The sequence below is a fragment of the Ursus americanus genome, chromosome 16, assembly GCF_024610735.1.
Source record: "Ursus americanus isolate L20-20 chromosome 16, mUrsAme1.1.p, whole genome shotgun sequence".
In the NCBI taxonomy this organism is placed as follows: domain Eukaryota; kingdom Metazoa; phylum Chordata; class Mammalia; order Carnivora; family Ursidae; genus Ursus; species Ursus americanus.
Window position 1 is genome coordinate 49,637,815 of NC_142142.1, and position 27,980 is coordinate 49,665,794.

Here is a 27,980-nt window from a genome sequence, read left to right on the forward strand (position 1 = left end):
GCACATAAGCACACCCTAGCCTTCCATGCCTTTAAAATAATTGTCAGCCCTGCTCTCCCTTCTCCGTATTGCCCTATTTTTCTCCCCTACTCAGCCAAGATTCTTGAAAGAGTATATACCCAGTCCCTCGCTTTCCATTCATTTGAAAGATAGGATAAAGAATAGTGATTAAGAGTATAGATTTTGCTGTCAGAATGGCTGGGTTTACATCCAAACTGACTCTTGCCATTAGTAACCCATAGTGTTTCCTTTCTTTAGGCATCAATTTCCTTGCCTGTGAAAAGAGATGACTGTGCCTGCCGCACTTCAGAGGGTTGCTGTGAGCAGTAAATTAGATCATTCACATAAAACACTTAGCACATGCCTGGCTCATAAAAAGCATTCAACAAACATTAGTGTTATGCTACTAAAATCTATATTCTGCCCAGCACACTACCAAAGATGCTGTGGCCAAGGTGAGCAATGGTCTTGAAGTTGCCACACCCAAGGGTAGTTTTCAGTCCTCATCTTACTGGACTTTGTGACTCTTGACACCACTTCTTCCTTGAAGTTCCTTCTCTCCTTGGCTGCTGGATCCCCACTTTCTCCTTGCTGTCCTCAACCTGTCTCTTCTAGGCCTTCTTTGCCACATCCTCTTCCTCTGCCTGACCACCCGCCCCTGCAATGTGCTTTTCCTTGAGTTTATCCTTTCTCCTCCTGCCTCAGTTCCATTCACCTTTCCTGGGAGGTGATATCCACTCCTGCCATTTGACTGTCATCCTTGTGGAGACTACATCTTTCCTATCTCCACTTCTGACCTCTCCCCTGCCCTCCAGTTCCATATCTCCAGGTGGATGCCTACAATATACTGAATGTTTGTGTCTCCCCAAAATTATATGTTGAAACTCTACTCCCAATGTGATGGTGTTTGGGGGCGGGGTCTTTGGGGGGGTCATTGGGTTATGAGGGTAGAGCCTCATGAACAGGATTAGTGTCCTTCCTTATAAAAAGATGCTAGCTTTCTTTCCCACCATGTGAGGATACGATGAGAAGTCAACTGTTGTCACAGCCCAGAGGAGAGCTGTCACCAGAATCTGACTATGCTGGCAGCCTGATCTCAGACTTCCGGTCTCCAGACTTGTGAGAAATAAATTTCTCTTGTTGATGAGTCACACAGTCTATGGCATTTTGTATTATAGCAGCCTGAACTGATTAAGTACTACTTACCATCTCCACCTTGAAACCTGATCTGCCATTTAGATTCTAACCGTGGGTGTTGCCTCCAACCTCTTCAGGTCCATAGACCTAGACACCTGGACATCATCCTTTCTCCCTTCTTCACTCTTCTTTCCCAAATCCAACCCATCTCTGTGTTTTGGCATTTAACTTACTATTGATCTTTCAAATCTGCTTTCTCTTCCTCAGCCCTTACACTAGGTAGAGGATGGATTAGAGGGACCAAGGAGACCAGTTAGGAGGTGTTTTCAACAGTCTAAGTGAGAAATGATGAGAGCCCTCCTAACTGATCTCCTCGGCCCCTCTAAAATCCATCTCTATCCGGCTTCCAGAGTTATAGCCCTAATGTCCCATTAAGTCACCCTCATCTTCAAAATCTTCAGTGGTTCCCCTTCACCTATAGAATAATGTGCAAACTTTAATGCCCGACATACAGGCTGTTTATAGAGTGACTCCTGACTGGCTCTCCAGCCTCAGTTATTGCCACTTGTCTCCCCAGCACATGTGTACCCACCTAAGCTACTTGGGGGACCCCATTCCCCATCCTAGTCCACTTGTTATTGACTGTGCCAGTAACACTCTCCCATCTTGGCCCCTCTGATCAATCCCTACTCAACCTTCACAATGCTGCTCAGAATTTCATCTTGAAATCTTCCTTGAAATACCACACTCCTGCCCCCTTGCAGAATGAATTATTCCCTCCTCGTTAATCCTTCCAGGCTTAGTACATTCCTCCTCCTCCTCCTCCTCCTCCTCCTCCTCCTCCTCCTCCTTAGTACATATTTTCGTTAGAATGCATCATTATGGGGCACCTGGGTGGCTCAGTCGTTAAGCATCTGCCTTCAGCTCAGGTCATGATCCCCAGGATCCTGGGATCAAGCCGCATCAGGTTCCCTGCTCAGCGGGAAGCCTGCTTCTCCCTCTCCCACTCCCCCTGCTTGTGTTCCCTCTCTCGCTGTCTCTCTCTAATAAATAAATAAAATCTTCAAAAAATATAGTGCATTATTATTTTATTAATATGTCTATCTTTGCTACTACTAGAGTGCGAACTCCTTGAGGTCAGCCATCTGCTTTCATTCATATTCACTCCCCAGAGACAGGTATCACTGCTGGCACGTGGTGGATGTCCGGTTATTGTTTATTAAACTGAGCTGCCGTTCTGCAGGTGAGGCATGAAGGAGGAGGGAGAGAGAATATTGATAGAATGAAGGTGGGAGCTGAGTTTGGAGAGGCTAGGAGAAGAAGGTACCTTGTATGCCAATCTATGAAGTTTGGATTTCACCCTGTGGGAAACTAGAAGTAGTAGGGTCTTCAAGCCGGAGAGTGACTTGGACAGATTTGTCTGAAGAAGCCAGTCTGGGGCACCTGGGTGGCTCAGTCAGTTGGGCGTCCAACTCTTCATTTCAGCTCGGGTCATGATCTCAGGGTCATGGGATTGAGCCCCATGTAGGGCTCCATGCTCAGTGTGGAGTCTGCTTGTCCCTCTCCCTCTGCTCCTCTCCTACTTGTGCACTCTTTCTCTCTCAAATAAATAAATAAAATATTGGGAAAAAAAAAAGCCAGTTCTAAGAGCAGGGTGAAGGGTAGATTGGAATGGGGAAAAGACTGGATATGAGAGGACATTCTGAGGACTGTTGCAGTAATGCAGGCAATGGATAATAAATGTGTACACTGAGATAATGGCAGTGGGTATAGACCAAAAAGCTAAGTTGTAAACAGTATTTCTTTTCTTTTTTTTTTTTTAAGATTTTATTTGTTTATTTGAGAGAGAGAAAGAGCATGGGCAGGCATGGTAGGGAGGGGCAGAGGGAGAAGCAGGCTCCCTGCTGAGCAGGGGGCCCAATGCCGGCTGGATCCCAGGCCCCTGAGATCATAACCTGAGCCGAAGGCAGATGTTTAACCAACTGAGCCATCCAGGTTCCCAACAGTATTTCTTTTTCTTTTTTTTTTTTTAGATTTTATTTATTTATTTGACAGAGAGAGACAGCCAGTGAGAGAGGGAACACAAGCAGGGGGAGTGAGAGAGGAAGAAGCAGCCTCCTACCGGAGGAGCCTGATGTGGGGCTCGATCCCAGAACGCTGGGATCACGCCCTGAGCCGAAGGCAGACACTTAATGACTGCGCCACCCAGGCGCCCCCCCAACAGTATTTCTGCAATAAAGATGATCAATTTAATTCAGAGGAGTAAGATAATGGGAGGAATGAAGGGTAAGACTTCATTCTAAGTGTCTGGCTTAGATGGCTGGTAATACCATTAAACAAGATACACAAGACAACAGGGGCAGGATGGTTGAGGAGTTCAGACACAGCCAGAATGACGAGCTGATGAGACACCCAGAATAGTACAGACTGACTAGATGGGGACACAAGGCTGGGGGCTATGCATCTGAGTGCTTGTCCACACGCTAATGCCTGCTGACCTCGTGATTATGGGTGAGATCATCCTAAAAGGAAGAAAAAGGAGGAAAAGTAGAGTCCTGAGAGCCAAGAAAGGAAAATATTGAAAGAAAGGATTGAAACAGAAAGAAATTGAAAAAGAAAGAAATACTGAAATAAAGAAAGGAGAAATAGTGTGTAACAATATCCAATGCTGGAGAGCGACCCGTTCTAATGTGTGTTTTATAAAATCCCTTGGGAGGTTTGGTGGTATTCTGCTGGGAGTGAGAGAACAAAGAGAGCTATGGGCAATCCAGCTTGAAAAATCCTGTGCTGAACAAATTTGAACACATTTCTTTCATTCAAGGTTTTACATTTAATATATTAATCCACATTGCAAATTTCCCAAAGGGGAACACATTTATTCATTCATTTCGATAAAAATTAAGCATCTTTTATGTGCTGGAATTATGGGGCTAATGCAGTAATAGAGTAGACAGGATTCCTGTCCTCAAGAACTTACATTCCTCAGGAAAGTCAGACATTAACTAATTAAACAAATTAATTAACTGCCATTGCGCTAAATGCCATAGAGTTGAAGTACGGGGTAGTACAAAAGCGTCTAATAGGAGGACCATGACACACTTTTTCACCAGAGCAGTTCAAGGGACTAGTGTTTTGCAGAACAAAATTGAGGAAATGTGGCCACGGAAAGGTCAAGTAGGCTGAGAACTGGAACGTATGTCTTTGGATTTAATGATAAAGGAGTCATTGATGATACTAATGAGAGCTGTTTCATCAAGTGGGAGTTGATGAAGCCTAGACAGATAATCTACTCTTTCGCAGGAAAGAAGAAACAGGGCAGCAGCTGCAGGGGGAAGACAAAGTCTAGGGTAGCCTGTCTTTAGTCTGGGGACCCTTACACCAATTTGCAAGTTGAAAGAAAGGAATCAGAAGAACTAGACAGTTTGCAATTAAAGATAATGAGGGTACTCATTCATGGATTCACTTGCAAATTCTGTTTGTTGTACTCTCTGCTCTAGGGACTATACCAGGCCCTTGCGGTACAAGGGGGAATAAAATATTACATGGTCCCTGCTCTCCTGAAGCTTATATTCTAACAGGGAAGGTGACCAGTAAACAAGTCAGCCAATGAAGAAATAATGAACAGAGCTATGATAAGGATTGTGAAGAAAAGGGATCTGGTGGTCCTGTGATGGAGGATGGGGTTGTGTGAGGGGCGGAGGTCTTTAAGGAATGACATTTACTTGGAGATATGAAGAATAAGAAGGAGCCCACCGTGTGAGAAGGTGGGGGGAGAGCTTCAGATAGAGAAAATAGTAGGTACAGAAGTCTTGAGGTGGGAAAGAAGTTTAGGTTATCTAAGAAGTCCCAAGGGCCGCGGTGGCTACGGCAGTATGGGCCGAAGTAGGAAAGGTAGGCGGGATTCAGATCACGCTGGTTCTTGCCGACCAAGGGCTGGGACTGTGGAGCGCACTCTCAGCTCTTTGAGAAGCTATTAAAAATTGATGGTAGTGATGCTCTCACTTACGTTTAAAAATGTATCAGTAAGTCGGTGTGGAAAACAGATTAGGGTAATGCAAGAGGGGGTAAAGAAGGGGCCTAGGTTCGGCACTGCAACAGTCAACAGGCCAAGGAAAGGCAACTCTGTGGATGAAGACGGAGGCACTGGGTAATAAGGAGGAGACGGATACAGGAAATATTTTAAAGGTTGAACCCAGAGGCCTTGGTGATGGACTGGATACGGGAGATGAGGGGAAAATCTCAGATGAGGAAGCAGAGATTGAGATAATATGTGGGCCTTTGGGCAGGATTATTTTTGAGGAGGAGACAAAAGGGAAGGTGCCGTGGACTCAGGAGCCCATTTAATAACCATTTACTGAGCACCTCCCAGATGCCAGGCCATGTCCTAGGTGTTGGGCATACAGAGGACAGTAAGGCACAGGTACACCCAGTCCCTGTGGAAGGCGAGCCTACAGCCAAATTAACTCTGATACCGATTGATTTGCACAGTAATAGAAATTTGCGCGGCGTTGGCATCGAGGTGGGAGTGCTTCGCACCACCTGGGGTACTGGAGGGAAGAGGTGTCAGGGAAGAAGGTAAGGCTAGGTCTGTGGACGATGAGTCTAGAAATGGGGAAGGGAAACTGAGGAACACTGAGCGCCATGACCTTGATTTTTTTCCATGAAGAACGAGGCAGTCATCGGCCGTGCGTACGTAGCAGAGGACTTGAAGGAATGCTATGTATTTCTGGTTGTGCTCTCCATAGGTGAGGAGGCTGGATTTGCAGCTTCAGCCTCCAGTGTGATGTCCTGGGTCTAGTCCCAGGACGTTTTGTCATCCAGACTGATATCTTGGCCTGGGCATATCCCCGTCTACCAAATCTTTTTTTATTTTGTTTTATTTTATTTTATTTTATTTTATTTATTTATGTATTAGAGAGAGAGAAAGTGTGTGAGTGACAGGGAGGGGGAATCTGAAGCAGACTCCGCACTCAGCACAGAGCCCTACGCGGGGCTGGATCCCACAACCATGAGATCATGACCTGAGCCAAAACCAAGAGTCAGACCCTTCACCAACTGAGCCACCCAGGCACCCTGCCACCCCTCAAATCTGAATTTCCCCCAAGTTACTTATTATCACTCTATTATTTATTCAACAGCATTTCATAAGCATTTACTGTGTACCTGGCATAGAATAAATGAATGAATAATGAGTGAATGGACAAAAGAATAGTGGTTGAATGAATGGACAAGAATTATAGTTCATCATTGACATTCGAAACAAGGTTTAACTGAAAATTTGATAACAATTATATTTTTAGCCACCCTACCTTTAACATCGAAACAGGCCAGACAGCACACTATAAAAATAAATAGCACTGAGGCTTGCAATGAGTCATGCCCTATGCTAAGCATTTTACGTATGTTTCTCCTTTACTCTTCTTACAATCACCCCAGAGGCAGATGTATCATCCTGATTTTACAGATGAGAAAACAGGTTTCAGGAGGCTAAATGGCTTAGGAATTTAAACCCAGGTCTATTTATTCCGAAGTCAGATCTCAACACTATGTATAGTTTTCATTCTTCCTCACTTCCAAAAGACATTATGCTTTTGCATAAACACTACTTGATCATTTGAACCTACGCCCTTTTAGTTACTGAAAATGTTAGGAGTAAAGGAATCTGGAGCTCCTACTTTTGCTGGCTGGAGGAAGAGGCATGCATCTATAAGTTGGGACAACAATTTTTGATTTTAGGTCTACCGACTGTGGACACGTAACCTAATATTTCCTATCATTGTCATCCTTTCACTCTTTCCTGCAAAATAACACAATTAGTACTGAGCATGTCAATATCAAGCAATTTATACAGAAGACCTAGTTCTGCTATAAGACATGATACTTGTCTTCAAAGAGCTTCTAATCTAGCAGAAATCAGAAGTAAGACCACAAAAACTCAAAGCAAACTAGCCAGAGTGTGCTTGGGGACTAAACTGTGTGGCACAGTCTACAAACAAAGAGGTTTAAAGACATGACATGTGGCGTCATCTGGGGCAAGGAAAAGTAAGATCAATTGAATCTTTTTTTAACCTAACACACTATGTGTTAGATACTGTACCAGACTCTTCACATACATGATCGCATTTTGATGTATCATCCAATCCGATTCAACAAACACTTTCTGTGCTCCTACTACATTTATACAAAGTGCCTTACTGGGTGTTACTGGTGAAAGAAATATGAACATGACTTTGTTCCTGTCCTCAATGAGTTTAGAAATTAGGCATGTGTACAAATGGCTATGATTCAGGGCTATAAATACAGCGGTTATATAACTTATTGTCCCAATTGTGATACTTTTGAGAATCAACAAGAGCACCATTAATAATTACTGAGGACAAACCCAAGCATAAACCCAAACTGTTCTGAACAACCCAGGTTGTATCACTTTAGCAGTGAAAGACCTTGAAGTGGTGGGAACACAAAAGAACAGTTGGGATGAATTAGAGAAGCCCCAGGGTAGAAGGGGATTTGAGCTGGGCTTGCTGCAAGGGAGGGCACAGGCAATAAGCACGTAAACAAAATAATTTCAGGTAGCTTAATGGGGTAAAGAAAGAGTGAGGTAGGGGGGACTACTTTAAAAAGCATGGTCAGGGCGCCTGGGTGGCATAGCGGTTAAGCGTCTGCCTTCGGCTCAGGGCGTGATCCTGGCGTTATGGGATCGAGCCCCACATCAGGCTCCTCTGCTGTGAGCCTGCTTCTTCCTTTCCCACTCCCCCTGCTTGTGTTCCCTCTCTCACTGGCTGTCTCTATCTCTGTCGAATAAATAAATAAAATCTTTTAAAAATAAATAAATAAATAAATAAAAAGCACGGTCAGGGGAAGGCATGTCAAAGGAGGTAACATTTAATCTGAAACTTGAATGATAAGATGGACCAAGAAATTCAAAGACAAAAGAAAAAAAAATCACAAGAGTAGTCTTATCCCAGCAGTGATCTGAAGGTCAGTAGGGCCAACCTCCCACTCGTGGGGTTTGGGATGAGAAGGCAGTCACAGCGGAAAAACAGAAACGGAAGTAATATTCTAGAGCGAGAACGGATGTCACCTAGCCTGATGCCTGTCCCTAGGAGGCCCTCAGTGAATGCTAGTTCCTCCCTGATCTCCCACGCTGCAGGTAATAGGAGTGAGGGAAGATTGTTTTTGTTTGTTGTTTAGAATGGAGAAAAAGTTGGGGGTGAATCCAGGTTAAAGGGAAGAACCAGCTGAGAGGGAGATATTAAAATGTAAGGGAAAGGTGGTAACCGATGGACTATGTTATTTAGAAAGGGATAGATGTCAGGGCCCGGTTAGCTTGAGACAGGGGGTGTGATACTTCCTCTAAGATGGGACTAATCAGAAGTCTGTGTGAGGGAGGTGGAAAGTTAATGAAGCTTCTTTGGTAAGGCTTTGATTTGAAGGTGGGCTATGGATAGAAGAGATCTGGAATGCTGCTGTAGGGAAAAAAATGTCCTATAAGAGTTAGTGGTTCTCATCCTTGGCTGCACATTAGGATCTTTTTGGGAGCCTCAAGACAAGAAATGATGCTGGATCCCCAGCCCCAAGGAGTCTGATTTCATTCCTCTGGGCTGGGGCCCCAGCCCCAGTGTTTCCTAAAGCGCCTGTGTTGACGCTCATGAGTAGTCATGATTGGGAACCCCCAGTTAAGGCTTGCAGAGCTGCAGAAAGGGCTCAGCTGAGGTGTGGGGACAGGAATTCGTTGTGGAGCCAATCAGCTTGGTTACACGCCTCTCTCCAGCACCAACACTCCTGGAGAAGAAGCTGTGGGATTAGAGCTTGGTGCTTGTGTATCTGAGGTTGGTAAGGCTCTAAGCCTGGGATCGAGCCCTGTGTTGGGCTCCCTGCTCAGTGGGGAGTCTGCTTCTCCCTCTGCCCCTCTCCCCCACTCATGTTTGCTCTCTCTCTCTCAGATGAATAAATAAAATCTTAAAAAAGAAAGAATAAGAACAGATTCAGACAAAATCTAATAAAATAATAATAGCAATACCAAGTAAGTTTTTAAGTGCTATCTACCAACTACTAAAATAAGGGATTTATACAAATTCTCAGTCACTCTTACATAGCTCTGGGTCCTATTATCCCCATCTTATAAATGGCGAAGATGAAGCTTAGAAGCCCAGAAAAGTTTCCTGGGGAACCTGGCTGGCTCAGTCAGAAGAGCATGTGATTCTTGATTTCGGGGTTGTGAATTGGAGGCCCATGTTGGGTGTAGCGATGACTTAAATAAATATATATTTAAAAAAAAAAAGGTTCCCAAGTTTATGGAGTTAATAAGTGGCAGAACTGGGATTTGAACCCATATCTGACTGACTCTGGAACCTGAGCTCTGGTTGGGTAGGAGCAAGGGAGTGGGAAGGTTGGAAGGGTAGGAGTTTGTGGTAATCTACTGGGTTTTGAATGGGTTTTAGATAGGCTCAGAGGAAAGAAAATGGGAGGGTTTCTCAAGGGAAGGTGAGGGGATGGGTCTCCAATCAAGAGACCAGAGCCCCAAATGGATTGGAGGAAGAGTGGGAAATCAAATTGGGTGGGCACATTTCTGGCAGTCCCAATCTGTCAATGGAGTACAGACTCCAGGTGGAAAAAGGAACCAGGAGACATTAAAGGGTTATGTAGGGGGTGCCTGACATGATGAAGAGCAATGGTTCTACTTCATCAAGCAGGTAAAGTCACCAGGGAGACTTCCATACTGATATGCTGTTTTCTCCCCGTGTTCCCTGTCTTGTCCTGGTAGCCACAGATGGTACTTAATCCAACCTTGGCACTCAGGACTGAGGAGATTACCCACTCTTTCACTATCAGGTATCTTTCCAGAGCTCATACCTAAGATCACAATCTATTTTCAAAGACCAATAAAAGGTTCTGCAAGTTGACTAGTGGCAGGAAATCACGGTGGGACACTTGTCATGATTGTTGCTACCCCTGCAAGAGAAGGTTATTCAGGGGCGCCTCATGGTACAGTCAGTTGGACGTCTGGCACAGGCCCTGAGCTCATAGGTCATGGGATCGAGCCTCGTGTTGGGCTCCTTGCTCAGTGGGGAGTCTGCTTGAGGATTCTCTCTCTCTCTGCCCCTCTCCCCACACGTGCAAGCTCTAACTCTAAAATAAATAGATAAATTTAAAAAAGAGAGAGAAGGTTATTCAGAAACATAATTTTGGGGGCGCCTGGGTGGCTCAGCGGTTAAGCGTCTGCCTTTAGCTCAGGGCGTGATCCCGGCGTTACGAGATCGAGCCCCACATCAGGCTCTTCTGCTATGAGCCTGCTTCTTCCTCTCCCACTCCCCCTGCTTGTGTTCCCTTTCTCGCTGGCCATCTCTATCTCTGTCAAATAAATAAATAAAATCTTTAAAAAAAAAAAAAGAAACATAATTTTGTTACAAGGTCCTGGGTACAAAGGAGACATTGTACACATACCAATATCATGACAATTCCACAGTTTGCCATGGACCCCCCCATCAACGTTACCTGTCAGCGATCACCCCTGCACTAATTCAGAAAGTACCCAAGGGGATCAAGGCATCATAGATGGAATGGTGTAAGTTCTTTCTTGATCTGAGTCGACCAAATTAAATTTATACCTAAAGAACTGGTCTTCAGATTTCAGTGTCTTCCTAGCCACACATTATTTTCAAATTAATCAGTAAGTTAAAATTGTTGGTGCACCGTAATTTTAGGAGAACCGTAGAGGCAAAATGAATAGCTAGGATTCTCTGGGTGGTGACCAGAACAATGCTGGAACCTAACGAGACCAAAAGAAATCTGGTGAGCTGAGCTAGCTGGTGGTGGTACCCTGGGAATGGAGAGATTTTTTCTGTCAAAGGGAATATGAATTCTGCAACTAAAGCTGGCAGTTTGGGGAAAATGTGTTTAACCCACCCACTTCCCTCTCTGTTTGTAATATTGCTTTCCTACTTTTCAACTTCAGTTTATTCTGGAAGTGGAACATTTATTCCAACAAAATGTGCCTGGTGTGGTCTCTCGGTGATTAAAGACATCTGCTTAGTATGCATTAACTTCTGTGTAGTACTTGTGCCTCTCTGAGGATCGCTTTGCTGAGCCCTCAGTAGGCTGATGCTGCTTCATTTCCTTCAGGTGTATACATTAAAGCAGCAATTTTTACCTGCGATGGGTCCAAAGAAAATGGTACTTGGCATCTTGGGCTCATTAGCTTTTAGTCTTGGTTAGCGACTACCAGATGTTGCTTTAAGCATATTTGGAAAAGTTTATCTGTTGAACCTTCTTTTGGAAAATCAAAATATTATCCTGCAAACCATGAAAGAGAGAAACGCTGTACTATAAAGCTTGGGCAGGTGTGATATAAACATGTTATTGAGGATATGGTATGGACAAATCTTTTTCCTTCTAAGGAATGAAGTAGTTTGAGTTAAAAAAAAACCCAACTATCATGTTTCCTTTAAAAAAAAAAACTCATAGAAAGCTAAAAGTGTGAAATCCATTTTAGCATGTTGAAAACATTTGGGGTTTTTAAGATAGTATCACAGATGTATATATTCCAGGTTGAAATTACTTGGAATTCTAGATTCTAAATATTTTAAATGGAAGTTTAAATGAAATCAAGTATAAATTAACCTGTGATTTTTTTCCCTTCTGGTTATTTTTAGGTAAATGAGGACAGGACATGAGACTGGCAAACAATATTTGCTGGGAGGACCCATTATTGTGATCAAATTCCAAATAGCATTTTCTAGTCGCAGTTCAGGACTTACCAAAAAAAAAAAAATTCTGTTGTATTTTAAACAGAGATGCTGAAAACCTCAATTCTATGCATGAATCTTTTTTCTTTTTAAAAATATCTTTCCTACAGACCAGTTCTCTAGGAGCCTGCCAGCAATGCAGGCCCAACATTTTAGCTAACAGCTTCATAGTTCAAAACCCAAAAAGTAGGGTACCAGGGAAGAGCGGGTGACTAAAAACAAAATAGAAATGACCAATACATCTTGGGAAGTGCTTTACTACAATTAATAGGTGACCTCCCTGGGAACAACACACCCTCCAGAAGCCATATTTACCACAGATCATCCAAACTATTATATTCAATATTAACTAAAAAGCCAAAGGATTAGAATTGTGTGATTTTTTTTAAAGAGAGGGGCAGAGCAGGGGTGGGGGGAAAAGTGGGGCAGAGGGAGAGGGAGAATCCTAAGCAGGCTCCGCACCCAGCACGGAGCCCAATGCAGGGCTCCATCTCATAACGCTGATATCATGACCTGAGCCAAAATCAAGAGTCGGTGCCCCTGTGTGATATTTTTAAATATAATTCATAAATATAAAGATACTGTGTACATTATCAAAGAATTCATCTGTATTCCTAAAGTGTCATATTTTCTATGATCCTCGTTAATCTGTTTGAACTAAGAAGGAAAAACATGTATTGAGATACTGGGATTGAACATACCAACCACTTAAATTGAACCCCATAGAAAGATCTGAGGATTCATAGCTTAATTCTGCACCATCTATGCTTCTCACCAGAAAACTGCAAAGGGCTAAGTTGTAAGGATATCTGAGTGTCTTGCAAGAACATTATGCGGGATTAAAGGTTTTAGCCCTGGCAGGATTCCTAGGTGAGAGTGGGAACCAGTATTTCATATTTCCTCCTTCCTTTTGTTTTTGGTCATGATTTCAATCAGGCCCCTTTTGAAGATATTCACTTATTTGTGAACGCAAACCCCTTTCCTCTGCCTCGTCTCATTTCTTGAGTGGCCTAGGCAAAGAAACCCACCACCAGGCAGTGGCCCGCTTTAAATCCTTAGGCTCCTCTCCCTCCCACTTACTTCCTACCCTCCTTCCCCTCACATTCCTACTACTTGGAAAGACTGAGGCAAACAAGGCCTCACATTTTAACAATTTGTTAACAACTTAGCCATCCTCTCTCTAGGATGCGCACAAGGTGCAGGGTTATTCCCTTACGTGAGTGGTGGTGTAAAAAAATCCGGGTGGGCGATGACATGCTACAAGTTTAGAATTTAAAAAATTGTAAGCGGAACCTTCTTGATAGTCTCAAAAACAGGCTTTTCACACTTTTCTACCACCTTTCCATTGGCTGTGTGGAAACAAACCAAGACGACCAAGCAAGAACAGGCTGTTTATTCAGAGCTCGCGAAGCAAGGGAGCCGGCCACCTTCACTTAGTTTGGTTAGAGACTCCAAAGGCAGACGGTGCGAACAGGAAGTCTCGAGGCACGCTCTGGTTGGAGGTTGTTGGCATGAGGAAGCAGGAGGCAGGCTAACTAAAAGCGGGGCGTGTGATGTGATTGGTTTGGGCAACATATTTGGCTTTCTCTGATTGGCCCCGCGTTGGAAGCAGGGGCAAAAATTGGGGAAGCTGGCAGTCAATGAGCAGAGTGTTGCTCCTTCTGGGCCGAGCCCCGCGGAGGCCGTGGTCTGGCTGCCCCGGTCCGGTTGCCGCAGAGATTGGGGGGTCGGAGTTGTGTTGTCACACACGGTGTGGCCATTGTCCTGTACAGTCAGTCTCTCAGCTGGGTGAGATCCAGGTTTTTCTTTTCCCTTGACCTGGCCAGCTTCCTAGCTTCGGATTTTTTGTCTTACCTGGGACCAAACAGCGCTCCCGATACTTCTGTTAAGGATAGCGGAGACTTTAGGACATGACAAGTACTTAATGGGGACAGATTACAGATACACACAGAAGTAGCTTTCTAGTGAGTATCAGGCCGGAGAAAGAATCGCCCTCGGCTGCCTTCTGGTTCCTATTTCCATGAGAAGTGACTCCTCAGCAGCTTTCCCTTCCTGTCGGGGAGGCCGGCTCCCCCCGCCTTGTCTGGGAGGCTGGTCCTCCGGGGCCGGGAAGGTCGCAGCCCCGGGCCCCCACCCTCCCGTCCCGTCGCCCCTCTTCCGGCCCCCACTCCTGGGCGCGCGCCGGCGCCTCCGGGCCACTAGTTCCGCGCCTTCCAGGACCGAGGCCCGCCCGGAGGGGCTCGGCCGCGCCCCCCCCCCCCGCCCCCCCGCGGTCCTGCAGCAGCCTCCGCGGCCCGCGGGGGACGTCAGGTCAGCTCTCCCCGTCCCCGAGCCGCGACCCGGACGCCTCGTTCTCGGAACGCGTCCTTGCTCGGGAGCAAGCAGCTCTTCCTCTGGTCACAACCCCCGCTTTCCACTTGCGGGGATCGAAGGCAGGGTGGACTCTTCCAGGCCACCATTCCCCACTCATTTCTCCTCAGCTGTGAAAAAGCTCGCCCTCCTCCCCACTCAGAAAGGAACCCGTATTTCCCCTTCGAGTCTCCGTCACTGGGGGCCCCCGTCGATGTGAGAGCACGGCCGTCCATTTTCTCCTCAGGGAGGCTCCCCGGCCCACATTCCTCCGGCCGCGAAGCCGGGAGGCCGTGACGCCGCAGCGAGAGCGGCGGCGGCCGCGGCGGAGCTCTCGCCATCTTGCGTGGAGGAGGAGCCGCGGCCGCCGCCATGCGGACAGGCAGGGGGAGGGGGAGAAGAGGGGGAGGGGGCGGCGGGCGGGCGGGGGAGGGGCAGAGCAGCCGAGTTAGCTCAGCCCGGGCGGCGACTCCGGCGGCGCCATGAGAGCGGGCAGTGGCGGAGGTAGGGCCGGGCGGCCGGGAGAGCCAGCGGGTGCAGGCGGCCCTGCGGAGCGTTCCCCGGAGTGGGGCGGAGGCGGGGGCGGGGGCGGGAGGAGGAGGCAGAAGCTAGGGGCCGGGTGGGGGCGGGCGGAGGTTTCCGAGGAGGAAGGAGCCGCCGCCATTTTGGGAGCTTCGAGTCAACAATAAAGGACCGAGGGTGCCGAGCGGGAGTGGCCTCGGTGGTAGGACTCGGGCCCGAGCCGCGGGGAGTGGGGTGAGGTGGTGGGGTCGAGGTCAGCAGTGCGGTCGGGGCCGCGGGAAGCCCCTCGGCCGGCGGGGAGGGGTGCTCTCTGAGGTGGAGGCCTGAGGCCTGTCCGGGCCGGGCCCCGAGGAGGAAGGCGGGCGGCGGGCGGCAGCCGTGTGGGGTGGGGGCGCCTGAGAAGACTCGAATATGGGAATGTCGTGTGCGGCGGGGTCCGGAGAAGGAGCGGGCGAAGTACTCAGAGGAGCTTTGTGGAAGATGAGGGGATGTGGGACCACAGAGGCGGCAAGGACTTAGGGGGATGGTGGAGGTTATAGGGTACGAGGCGGCCCTATAGGGGGCGGCAGGGATATGCAGTGTCGGAGGGCTCGTTTTGGAAGAGGACCCACTGCTGCTAGCTTGGAATAAGGCCTCGTAGGTCGGTAACAAGAGGGTGATTTTGGAGCCCTCGAGTCGTGAAGGAAACGGAGGGGCTTTCTGACTTAAGGGTTTCTCTTTGGGGCCTTATAGGGGGAGTCCCTATTGTTTCCTGCCCGCGGAGTTGGTTCCCTGCTCTTGTGGCGCAGCTGCGATTGTAGGGCCCCAACCCTTTTGTGTTTATGGTCACAGGGGTTTGACGAGAAGTGTGTGGTTCGGGGTGGGGGGCGTATTGGGGGAGCAAGAAATTATTGCCCCACAGTTACGGGGCTCAGATCATTGGCTTGTTTCTTTCCCTCATCGCTCACTCCCTTTTCTCGACCACACTCCCCTTTTCCCTTCAGAATAAAACAGTCCCTCCAACTTGCAGACCAAGCTTAGAGAAACTGCGCTGCATTTGCAAACAAAAGCTCTCGTCTGAGATGACGATAGTGCTTTGGGTGTGAAACTGTCAATTGCTAACTACAATCTGGGAAGTGCTGTAATTAACTCCGCAAGGGGCTCCTCCCAACTAGTCTACGTTTCGTTCGTATTTTTGAAAATGTAGAATGTAACTTGCATGTCTAAATTGGGAAGGGGTAGGAGGAATATTTCCCTCTCAGAGACATAAAGCTGCAGTGCAGGTTTCGGTTCAAGTAAGAAGGGAGTAATAGTCACATTTTGGATCTAGGGAGATAGGAGATGTGTTAAGAGCTCGAGGGACAATAATGATGTCATTTAATCTTTAGAGGTTGCCCTCTTCATCCTCTTAGTGCTTGGCAAACAAACAAGTCTTGTGCGAACTCCGTGATATTGTTGATCGTAATATAAACATGTCAATACAGGAAACCATTTACCACCTTGAACTGAAATTAGGTGGCTGTTAACCACGGTCTGTGTAAGGCATCAGATTCTAAGAGACTTAGAAATATACAGCTTCGTGTATGTGATAATCAGGATTTGCATCTGAGCAACTATATTTTCAGTTTTTAAAAAAAAGACATAGCCAGTTGTCTTTTTGAAAAGATTTATTGCTTTGGAATCCTTGGTGTTTGGGGGGGGAAATTATCATTAATTAAGAAACTAGTGTATTTTTTGGTAAGAAATATAAAGGAGTTAAAAAAGAACAAACCCAATGGAGGAAGAGTAGTCCTTCATTTTGTGGTCTTTGTAAATTATTTTTATTTACATTTCAAAATAAGAATGTGATTTGGGGAATAATTAAAAATGGCGGAGATTGGCCAGTTCTTTTTTAAAACAATTAATTAGTACTCTGAGTTTCTTGGAAAGTTTGGTTAAAGTTACTAGTGTGTTTTAGTCTTTCACAGATTTTTTTTTTAAACACAGGCAATTTCGTTTTTGTTTTCTTATAGATATTTTTAATAACAGCAAATATAAGTGAGGATACACTTTAGTGTTATTGAAATGTATGTAGCTAATACTTTTTTAGTATTCAAATTTTATTAAGGTAGCTAAAGGTTTTCATGGCTGCTTCTCAAGAGAAAGATTTTGATATGTAGACATGTCTGTATCTCGACTGCTTCAGTTTTAAGGGGCAAAATTTAAGAGAGAAAACAATTTATTTTTCTTCATAAAGTTGAACCTCTATGGTTGAAATTCATAAAGGCACAAATGTGTTTTTTTTTCCTGAAAGCATAAAGTTAAGTCAGAAGCTTACTTAATTTCAAGAATTCTCAGTTGCTGTCAGAAATAGAAAAAAAAAATAATGAATTGCCTTGTTCCAAGATAGGTAGATTTACATTAATAAAATTGTGTGATACTTCATTGAGTTGTAATGCAATTAAGTGTAATGAATCATTGACTTTTAGAGGTGGCAGGGACTTTTAGAGAATTCATCAGGGAGGAAACTGAAAGGAAGAGATTGCTATTTGACAGCTAATGCTAATTTAATCACAATATCTTTCTACCTCATCTTCTCTGGGTTACTTTGAACTGACAATTTAAAATGTTTGAGATTGGTCTCAGTTGGCTTGGTGTTTTTTTTTTTTTGAGGCATTTCATCTTTTTGTGTCTCTTCCTAGCCTGGCTAGTGTTTTGGTCTAAGTATATCTGTGTTCTTATTTCCTTAATAGTGATTTCCTTTAATGGGGTTCTCGTAAAAGGGAAAGTTTTTTCTAACTTTCCTGTGTTTGCTAATTAAACTTTCTCTTTGTTTCAGATTGAAGTGAGTGAATTCAGATATATAACTCAACCTTGTTAGAGGGCTTTTTAAAAATAAAAAGTTGATTCGGTGCATGAGAGCAAGTTACTGCTGCTTACCGTTCAGAGACTTACAGGTGCTTGCCTGCATTGCAATAAAGGACTCATATATTGAGCAAGACTTATATTTATCTCTTCGTTTTGGAGAGCCTAATAAACTGTTATTACAGTTTCTCTACTGACTTTCAAAAGTTTTGAAGTTTGAAAGAGACATCTTTACAATTAATACAGCATGAGCACGGCCAGAACAGAGAACCCTGTTATAATGGGTCTATCCAGTCAAAATGGTCAGCTGAGGGGCCCTGTGAAGCCCAGTGGTGGCCCCGGAGGAGGGGGCACACAGACACAGCAACAGATGAACCAGCTGAAAAATACCAACACAATCAATAATGGCACTCAGCAGCAAGCACAGAGTATGACCACCACTATTAAGTAAGTGTTAGAATAAGTAATAAACACACTTGGGAGACCAAGGAGATATCTTTTTGCTACTTTGTTGTTGACTACTTAAAAGACTACTTTAAACCTTATTTTAACCATTTTGTTTGGAAAGAAAAGACAGATGACTGTTTTATGGTGGGTGGGTATTTGCAATTGAATAATGTATTTTTGTCATAATTCAGGTTCATTAACAAACAGATGATATTTGTAGTTTTGTATACATTACTTTTGAAACATATCTGGCTTTCATAATTGGCTTAGATTCATCTTGTTTTTGCCAGTATGGCTTTTTCCCTAGTGTTATAATTGTACCTTACCATAGTTTAAATGGCAATTAAAGCCAATTTCAAGTTTTAAATTTAAAGACTGGCCTAGCCTTCTGAATCCAAACATACTCACTGGTAGAAAATTTATCCATAACTTTTTTTTAAGATTATGAAACTTTAGTTTTCTACTTAAAAAAGAAAGCTTTCTCCTTTTACATACACACAGAATTACAAGCCGTTATATATCATAGGGTTTTCAAGATTTTGAACTCTTGGAAATGCATGGAACTGAATAGTCCCAAGTCCCTTTGTTGACTCTAAAAACTTAAGAGCCTCATCTTACTACAGAATATTTTTTCTTTTAAATGTGCTGTTTGTCATCTAAGTGTACACTTTAAATTATTACTGATAACTATCACTAAAGATTCAGTTAATAGAAAATTAACATTGAAGACTCTTGACCCCATTTCACATTTGGCTTTATTGTTGATATCTAGCCATAGAGACTGATTTATTCTCTTGAAATCTTCATATGATGTTGAAACTGGTTCACTGAACTAAGGTGTGTGTTATATCACAACCTAGGTCTTTTCCGTGCTTAAAAAGCACTTCCTAAAGAAAAGTAGCACTTACAAGCTACCAGAATATCTTATAAATGGTTACTTGAATGTGGTTTGCTAGTGACCTCTAAGAATTAATTTCCATTGGAATTGGTTTGGTCATTGGGAGAATTGGTATTAATGCATATTCTGGTTTTGGGGGTTTTTTGCATATTTTAAGCTTTAATTTGTATAGAAATCAAGAATATTCTCTAAATTGTAGCTTGTGTTGACAAAATATGAATAGGCTAGCAAAACTTAGGCTAATTTTAAGCATAAAGCTGTGTTGCTTCATTATTTCCTACTTAAATTCTGATTTCAGACAATAGGTTTTGTTTTTTCTTTTTTGGTTTGCCTGGGATTAATGGGTTCTTTTTCATTCTGTGGGTTCTTTAAATCTCAGTTTGTCAAAAAAAAATTTTTTTTAAAGATTTTATTTATTTGACAGAGAGAGAGACAGCCAGCGAGAGAGGGAACACAGGCAGGGGGAGTGGGAGAGGAAGAAGCAGGCTCCCATCAGAGGAGCCTGATGTGGGGCTCGATCCCAGGACTCTGGGATCACACCCTGAGCTGAAGGCAGATGCTTAACAACTGAGCCACCCAGGCGCCCCTTTTTTTATTTTTTAAATCTCAGTTTGTCATGTCTTCTATGAAGGCTCCTAGATCCCATCACTGTCTTCAGAACTCTTCTAATACTTAATCTCTATCACTTATTTTCTCATTTTAAATAGTTTGGGTCTTTTAACCTCTAAGGTTATAAATTCCTTGTGGTAAGATTTTCCATTGTATTTCTGCATTTTTATTCACTTTATATTGAATTTGATGATGGCAAACTGGCCTACTAGGATGTTCAACTGACATTTTTGCTCAGAAACTTTGATGTGTTAATTACATACGCAGAGGTGAAAGGCTTTGGTACCCTTGGAATTGGTAGCAAATAGTTATCCGTGTTAGAGTATCTTAAATTATGTGGGACCTAGCTTTAAGTAAAATAAGTGCTCATCTTTCTAAATGAAGACTCTTGCGATGTTTTGGGGGCTCTGATTATGTAAGAGTTGCTATAATGAAATCAGTGAAAACTTTTATTTAAAGATGACACAGTTGAAAGCATTGTCTGCTTTATTGACCACTTTTTTGAGTATTATTTGAGGTTTTTACCTGACCAGAAAGAATTTTACTCTATTTTCTTGGTTTCAAGCATTCTTAGTAAAAAAAAGATTGAGAGATAGTCATTAACAGCTAATACTGAGTTCTTTTTTTTTTTTTAAGATTTTATTTATTGGCGGGGGAGGGGGGGTTTACTGAGCACAGAGCCTGATGTAGGGCTCAATCCAGGACCCTGAGACCATGACCTGAACCAAAGCCAGATGCTTGACCAACCGAGCCACTCAGGTGCCCCCGAGTTCTTATTTTGCCAGGAACTCTGCCAAGTACTTTATGTAAATTATTTGGTATAATTCTCAACCCTCTTTATATATGAGAGAATTGGAGGCTTAGAAGAGTAACTGCTGGAAAGTCACAAAAATAATGAGTAGAGTCAGAGCTTGACCTCGGGTCTGAAACTTTAGAGCCCTCGGTTTTAATTAGTCACCAAAAGTTAGAAACTCAGATGCTTACAGGAGACTGTGCCACGTGAGAAGATACTTGCTTTATCTAAAGGAGTCTACTGCTTTATTTAAGCGCCTAGTTATTAACCTCTATCAAATTGTTGACATGCAGAAGTTTGGAACTAGTGTTGCTAAAGCTTCCTTCCTCACCCCCCCCTCCCCAAGAGAAGCCAGAATCTGGACTTTTATATGAAATCTCCTAATTTTTAAATGTTGGCAACTAATTTAAATTAAAACACACTACTTATGTCAAATAAAACACAGGAGTTTCCAGTTTTGACAACAGTTGCACTATATATACTACATTGCTTCTATTTTTTATTTTTTTTTATTCTCTCTAGATTGTTCTTTCGTAAGAAGAGCAGTTTTTCTAATGGTGTTTATTTCTGTTAACTATATTTCAAAGTAAATGACAATATATTAAACTTACTGTGCTTTTACGAACTTAATTATAATTGTGGTGAATCATCTTTGTATTATTAGAATAGTGATGCTATGAATTCTCATGCTTCAATTTTACTGTATTCTCTGTAGACCTGGTGATGACTGGAAAAAGACTTTAAAACTCCCTCCAAAGGATCTAAGAATCAAAACTTCGGTAAGTTGATTGTAAAATTCAAGTGGAAAAATGGTGTGGAAACTAAAAGTGAAGTAGTTATTTAATAATAATAGGCACTGTGTGTTTACTCTTTAGGTTGAAGTGGTTGAAATGGTATGGATCATATATGATGAATTGCCAAAGATTTTCACAGTTTGGAGGAATTATATTAATACAATAATGTGTGTCTATATTAAATACTATATTTATACATCTGTATGTTTTATCTAAGTTATGGAGTATTTTCATGGTTTGCAAGGCATTTTCTCAAAATTTTCTTTTGCTCCCAGCAATATAGTAAGAGTCAGGTTAGGTATTATCCTTATTATGTGGATGAGGACAAGGAAGTTGAGAGATTCTCTTAACCCAGTGTTCCCAAGTGGGGGTGATTTTTGTCCTTTAGTGGGCATTTAGCAGTAGCTAGAGACATTTTTGATTATTACAGCTGGTTAAACTCAACTAGGGGGATTCTTCAGGATGGCTCCTTACAACAGAGAGTTTTCTGGCCCAATGTCAGTAGTGCTAAGTTTGAGAAATCTTTATTTAGAATAGGATATTTGCAGGCAGTGAGTGGTGGAGTTAGGGTTTGACTTCACATCTTGTGATTTGTAGTACACAGCATGATACTCACATAGAAATAACAGTATTCAACCAGTCCTCAGAAGAATATGACCATGGGGTGGCCTTTCTCCAAAACAATTTTTAAGTGGCCTGTGTGTGTTAAAGAGTGGTTATATCGTAGAAATACTTCAAATATAGATCAAGACAGAGAATTCATTTGCCTATATTTATATTTTAAATGGGGTAGAGGACACAACTAATGAATCATCGAGCCTTACATCGGAAACCGGGGATGTACTGTATGGTGACTAACATAATATAATAAAAAATCATTAAAAAATAAAAAATAAAAAATAAATGGGGTAGAGGAAGAATAAATCTCTCAAACCTTCTTAAGCATAGAAACTACCAAAGGAATACAGTTGTACTTTATTATTTTATTGTTTGTTTTGTTTGACTAGGATGTGACCTCCACAAAAGGAAATGAGTTTGAAGATTACTGTTTGAAACGGGAGTTACTGATGGGAATTTTTGAAATGGGCTGGGAAAAGCCATCTCCTATTCAGGTTTGTTTTCCCTTTTCATCCACATACGATGTTATGAGTAAAGCATTCCATGCTTTTTGATCTTTGTGAATTATATAATTAGTGTTTTTCTCATGTGTGTACACGTGCACAAACACACTTTTTCTGAGCCTTTTAAAGATAAGTCACAAAATTGTGGTCCATTACCTCTCAATATTTCAGTGCGTATTTCCTAAGAAATAGGATTTTTTCTTTTTTAAGTAAGCTCTATGCCCCAATGTGGGGCTTGAACTTACGACCCTGAAATAAAGAGTTGAATGCTATACCAACTGAGCCAGCCAGGCGCCGCTGGGGGTATTTTCTTGTGTAACCATAGTACAGTTATCTTTGGTCAATTTAACATTAATACAGTATTTCTATCTTATCTGTCATTTGTATTCTAATTTTTAAATGACCCCAAAATGTCCTTTATAGCATTTTTTTTTCTTTTCTGTACAGGATGCCTCCTTAGATGAGGTATTGGCATTTGTTAATTATGTCTCTGACCTCTTTTAGTTGTGAGCATTTTCCTAGTCTTTCTTTGGTCTTCTGTGACATTGACATTAAAAATACAGCCCTCTCTTTTTTTCTAATAGAATATTCCTCATTTTGGTTTTGTGTCATGTCTCCATGTGATTAGCCTCAAGTTATGCATTCTTAGCCAAACTACTATAGAAGTTATGTTATGGCCATCTCAAGCTACCAGATTTGGAGGTGTACATAGTGTCCATCTATATTTTCATTGGTGAATTTAATTTTGATTATCATCTCAAGGTGGTGTCTCATTTTTCTACTACATAATTAATTGCTATTCTCCCCCTTCCCTTGAAACTAATAATCAGTCTATGGGAAGCACTTCAAGACCATGCGAGTATCTTACTCTTGCGATCAGAATTTCTCTGTAGCCTTAGCATCCACTGGTGATTCTTGCATGATCTGATCTTTATTCTGATAGATTATGATGAGTTTCCAGTGCTAGCTAGCACTCCTTCCACATTTGGCCTTGTAAAGAAGAGCCTTCCCTGGGACTCCTGGGTGGCTCAGTTGGTTAAGCGACTGCCTTCGGCTGAGATCATGATCCTGGAGTCTCGGGATTGAGTCCCATCGGGCTCCCTGCTCAGCAGGGAGTCTGGTTGTCCCACTGAACACCCCCCCCCCCGCTCAGTGCTCTCTCTCTCTCTCAAATAAATAAAATCTTTAAGGAAAAAAAAAAGTCTGCCTTATCTCTTCATGTATTTGTATATTGTCAGTGTGGACTCACAAATTTCCCCCCAATGGTATTTTTATGGTTAGATTATCCCATTTTTGGCCATTGTGAGCTCCTTCAAGCTCGTCCTTGTGTTTTTATAATGTACACACACCTGCTTTTTTTCTGATAGACTATTTTTTTAGAGCAATATTAAGTTCACAGCAATTGAGCAGAAAATAGAGACTTTCCATAAAACCTGGTCCCCACTCATGCCTCCTCCATTATCAACATCCCTCACAAGAGTGATGCATTTATTACAACTAAGAAACCTCTATCAACATCATCCAAAGTCATAATATATATTGGGGTCCACTCTTGGTGTTGTACATTCTGTGGGTCTGAACAAATGTGTGATGACATGTACTCATCATTGTAGTATCATACAGAGTAGTTTTATTGCCCTAAAACCCCTCTGTGCTCTGCTTATTCACTCCTCACCTCCCCCACTCCCTTCATTTTTCTTGAGTACTTCCTTTTTGGTATGTGATAATGCTGAGCTTATGTATACCTATCTTGTCCCAGCCTTGGAATCAGCCGTTTCTCCAAGGAGCCCTGCTTAGTGGAATAGTAGTATTAGAGACTTAAATCTGCATACTGAGTACACTCTTTGCTTCTTGGCCCTTTCAGTGAAAAGAACAAGGAAATACATGTATGTGTGTGTGTACATATATGTAGACATAAACACACATATTAATTAAAACTGTTAAACCCAAGCTGTAATAAGGACAAACCTTATGATATCACTGAGTACCTTTTCATTGAGCAAACATGTAATGAGTGACCTAGTATATGTTAGACACTGGAGATGTTTTTATGAACAAGACAGGGTTCCTGCCCTCACAGTCAGGTTGATAAGACAGCTAATTGTACAGATAATTTCAGTGTGATATAATGAGCCCCTCTCTAGTTGAAATTGCATCTATATGTAGCCATTAGAGGAAGACAGAATAACCTAGAAGTGATCCATATTCCAAGCCGAGAACACTGGGATAGTCGTTGCCTAGGGGTTTTCCTTTTGTGTGTGCCTTTGTGGACAAACTAAAGAAATTTGTTATGGCTGGAGAAAGTATCGAGATAAGGTTATACATCACCAGATAGGCAATTTGAGTGCATATATTGAAAATATTTGGAATTTACCGTTCTGTAATGTAGTTCATGTTAATCTATTTTATTTACAGGGAGGAAAAGTTTTATGAGAGTCTTCTGTAGGGAGTATATCATTCAACCTTGTATATCCAGTATTTAGCAAGGTGGATGGCAGGAAATGGGCCCTCAGATGTTCAGTGGTATTTAGAATGCTTTGATGAGATTATGGTTGACATATCTGCAGGTTAACTTGGTCTACAGAACTAATCGAAGAACTAGTCTTGCAGTCAGACTGCCTGGGTTGAATCCCAAAGCCACTCCTTTCTAAGTTGATTATTTGAGTTTTCTCTCTAAGCCTCAGTTTCCTGGCCTATGAAATTGATATAATAGTATATATCATAGAGGAGTTGTGAAGATTAAGGGAGGTAATTCATTTTCATATGCTTGGTATAGTGCCTAGTAGATGAAAAATACTTAAAATTGTTATGGGTTATTATTCCATGTAGGAGTTTTATTAAAGGAGATGGGGAGGCAGGAATAAATGCCTCTGCCTTCCTCAAAAAAAGAAAAGAAAAAAAAGATTGGTTCATTTAGCAGACTTAATTCATTTTTTTTAAAGATTTTATTTATTGGGGGGTGGGGTGGGGCAGAGGGAGAGAGAGAGAGAGAGAGAGAGAGAGAGAGAGAAACCCAAGCAGACACTGTGGTGAGCATGGAGCCCAACGTGGGGCTTGACCCCACGACCCCAGGATTACAACTCCAACTGAAACCAAGTCGGATGCTCAACCAACTGTGCCACCCAAGTGCCCCTAGCTGACTTAATTCTTAATGGACGTTTGTTGGCTCCTGTTTCCCACCTTTGTACTAAAATTTAAAATTGACTTTGTTATTTGCACTCTCAGTTTTAGTGTAACATATAGGCAGTTATCTTTCCAGCCACTTAACCAGTCTCACATTTAGCTTTTTCCGTAAAGTAGAAATAATAAGTAATCTCCCTCACAGGATTTTTGTGAGGATTAAATGTAACGTGTAAACAAAATGTTTTGAAATAGCAAAGCAGTGTACGAATATATAGTATTATTTTAGATATCTAAGATCACCATTCACATTGTCTTTTTCTTCACTATTGTTTTGCCCAAGAATCTGGAAAACACAAAATGTTCCTTAGAATTATTCAGTGTATAATAAACCGTAAATAATAGGAATTTAGAACCAAAAAGAAATGTAGAAATCCTGTAGTAAAATCTAACCTCATGACTGGCTGCCTTCTATGCATTCTGTTCTTACCTACTTTGCTCCTTGTTTTCCTGTTGTTTTTAAGGTATTATCTTCCATAGTACTTAGTTTACAGTTTTATCCAGGCATTTTTTCCCCCAAATACAGAAGCCTTTTTGATCAGATGGGTGTCATTTGCATTTGAATCTTTTTTAGGAGATGGTGAAATTTTATTGGCTATAAGATTATTGGACAATGAGGCACTTAAAATTATATCTTCCAAAAAGAATATTTTACACTAACAGGCTGGAAACAGATATACTACAGCTTGTCCCCACACATCTTTCTTTGGTGTAGCCATCTGTGACTCTGGTTCTAGTTCTGAATGCTATGCCCCATAGCTAGCATAATCGTTCCACTCTAAGGCATAGCTTTATAGGAGCGCAGACTTACTTGGAAGGCCAAAGAACCTACTGTTTTATTCTGCTTAACATATGAAACCTTACAGAGTTGACCCTTGAACAACAAGGGTTTGAACTGCATGGTTCCAGTTATTCACAGATTTTTTTATGGTACTGTAAATGTATCTTCCTTATGTTTTTCTTAACAACTTTTTTTTCTCTAACTTTATTTACATATAATATACAAAATGTGTTAATTGACTATGTTATCAGTAAGGCTTCTAGTCAGCAGGCTATTAGTAGTTAAGTTTTAGAGGAGTCGAAAATTATACGTGGATTCTCCATTGTGTGGATGTCAGTGCCCCAACCCCCACGTTCAAGGGTCAACTAACTGTATTAACTTTGAAATGATTGAAAATGACGACTCTTATGCTTCCAGACCTTAGGCACAACTTTTGAACACTGTTTAGATAAGATAATGATGAACTGGCAGGTAGTCCATTATTGAGGGAAACATGGGAGTTCCTTATTGTTGGCAACAAAATTTCACATCAGGTCAAGAATCTCAGCTATTTTGAGAAATTATTTTGTCAACTAGGTTTAATAAGAATAGTTCATTGTTGATAGTTAGGAATTACAGCATTTTTAATCCTTTATAAATCATTTCTCTTGCTAATGTGGATTTCTTATGATTATAGGAATTGTTTTCCTAAATTTGCACACACACACACAAAAAGTCTTTAAATGCATTTCCTCATTGGTTACTGTGGTAAAATTGCGGCGTGTTCCTTAAGTTAGAGATATTTTTGAAATTATTATTTTTCCATATCCTTTTTTCTTGGCAGCAGTAGATACCTGTGACAACCATTGCTATCTCCCCCATACTCCTATTATTTTTGTTCCCCTGAAATTAAGGTTCTTAATGTCAGCTGGCCTTAGGATGTAAAAAGAAGCAACTACTCTAAAAGCAGCAATTTTCAGCTTTTTTAGGTACCACACTCTGTCAAATGCCTCTCCGTACTAGGAAATTGAAAGGTATGCTGTGCTTTGGTTGTAGGCAACAAACCGACTTGGGCAAACTTTAGCAAAGGGAAATTTATTGAAAATATCAGAGGAGTTCACAAGAGTGAGAAAAGTCACACTTGGAATTGACCAAGGACTGAGGCAGCTCTGAAGGGCTTGGGAAGCTACAAATTGTTACAGGATGTACTACAACAATTTAAATTCTTAGAAGGGAGCATGGAGTTGACCTGGCTTCAGCTGATGTCTCCCGTTTAGCTGGGGAAGTTGCCTAGACTTTCCAGTGGGGTGGGGGACATGTGCTATTAGGAAAGGGAAAATGGATCCTACGATAACCAAAACACAACAAATACTTAAATGGGTCATTTCCACCTTACAATGGAACATGGCCTTGGAGAGGTAAGGTGGCCAAATCAGACCTCAAGTGTCGTGGGTTTGGTAACTTGACTAAGATACAAATCACGCAATTGACACATTTAAAGTATACAATTTAGTGGTTTTTAGTATATTCGCAGTTGTATGAATCAATTTTAGAACATTTTCATCACTGTAAAAAGGAACTGCTTTGGCAGTCTCCCGTCATTTTCCCCTGGCCCTAACCAACCACTAATCTACTTTTTGTCTCTATGGATTTGCCTGTTCTGGACATTTCGTATAAACAGAATCATATATGGTTTTTTGTAAGTGACTTCTTTGACTTAGCATTTTTTAGGGTTCATCCATGTTGTAGCATGTATTAGTACTTCTTGCCTTTGTGTTGCTGAATAATAATTCCATTGC

At 42.2% G+C, this 27,980-nt stretch overlaps 1 protein-coding gene across 4 annotated transcripts in view; it reads left to right on the forward strand.

The window, feature by feature from the left end:
* The first annotated feature begins 14,656 nt into the window (after positions 1-14,656).
* The window catches only part of DDX6 (DEAD-box helicase 6), a 31,297-nt gene continuing 17,973 nt past the window's right edge, over positions 14,657-27,980 (forward strand). For 2 of the 4 annotated variants that reach the window (XM_045797936.2, XM_045797934.2), the window contains exons 1-4: positions 14,845-14,958; positions 17,554-18,026; positions 21,042-21,105; positions 22,128-22,232. In XM_045797936.2, coding sequence (XP_045653892.1) covers positions 17,827-18,026; positions 21,042-21,105; positions 22,128-22,232 — 369 coding nt within the window. In that variant the 5' untranslated portion in view covers positions 14,845-14,958; positions 17,554-17,826. Of the gene's footprint in view, positions 14,739-14,844; positions 14,991-17,553; positions 18,027-21,041; positions 21,106-22,127; positions 22,233-27,980 lie in introns of those variants that run through there. The other 2 variants (XM_045797935.2, XM_087868375.1) reach the window with 2 other exon arrangements.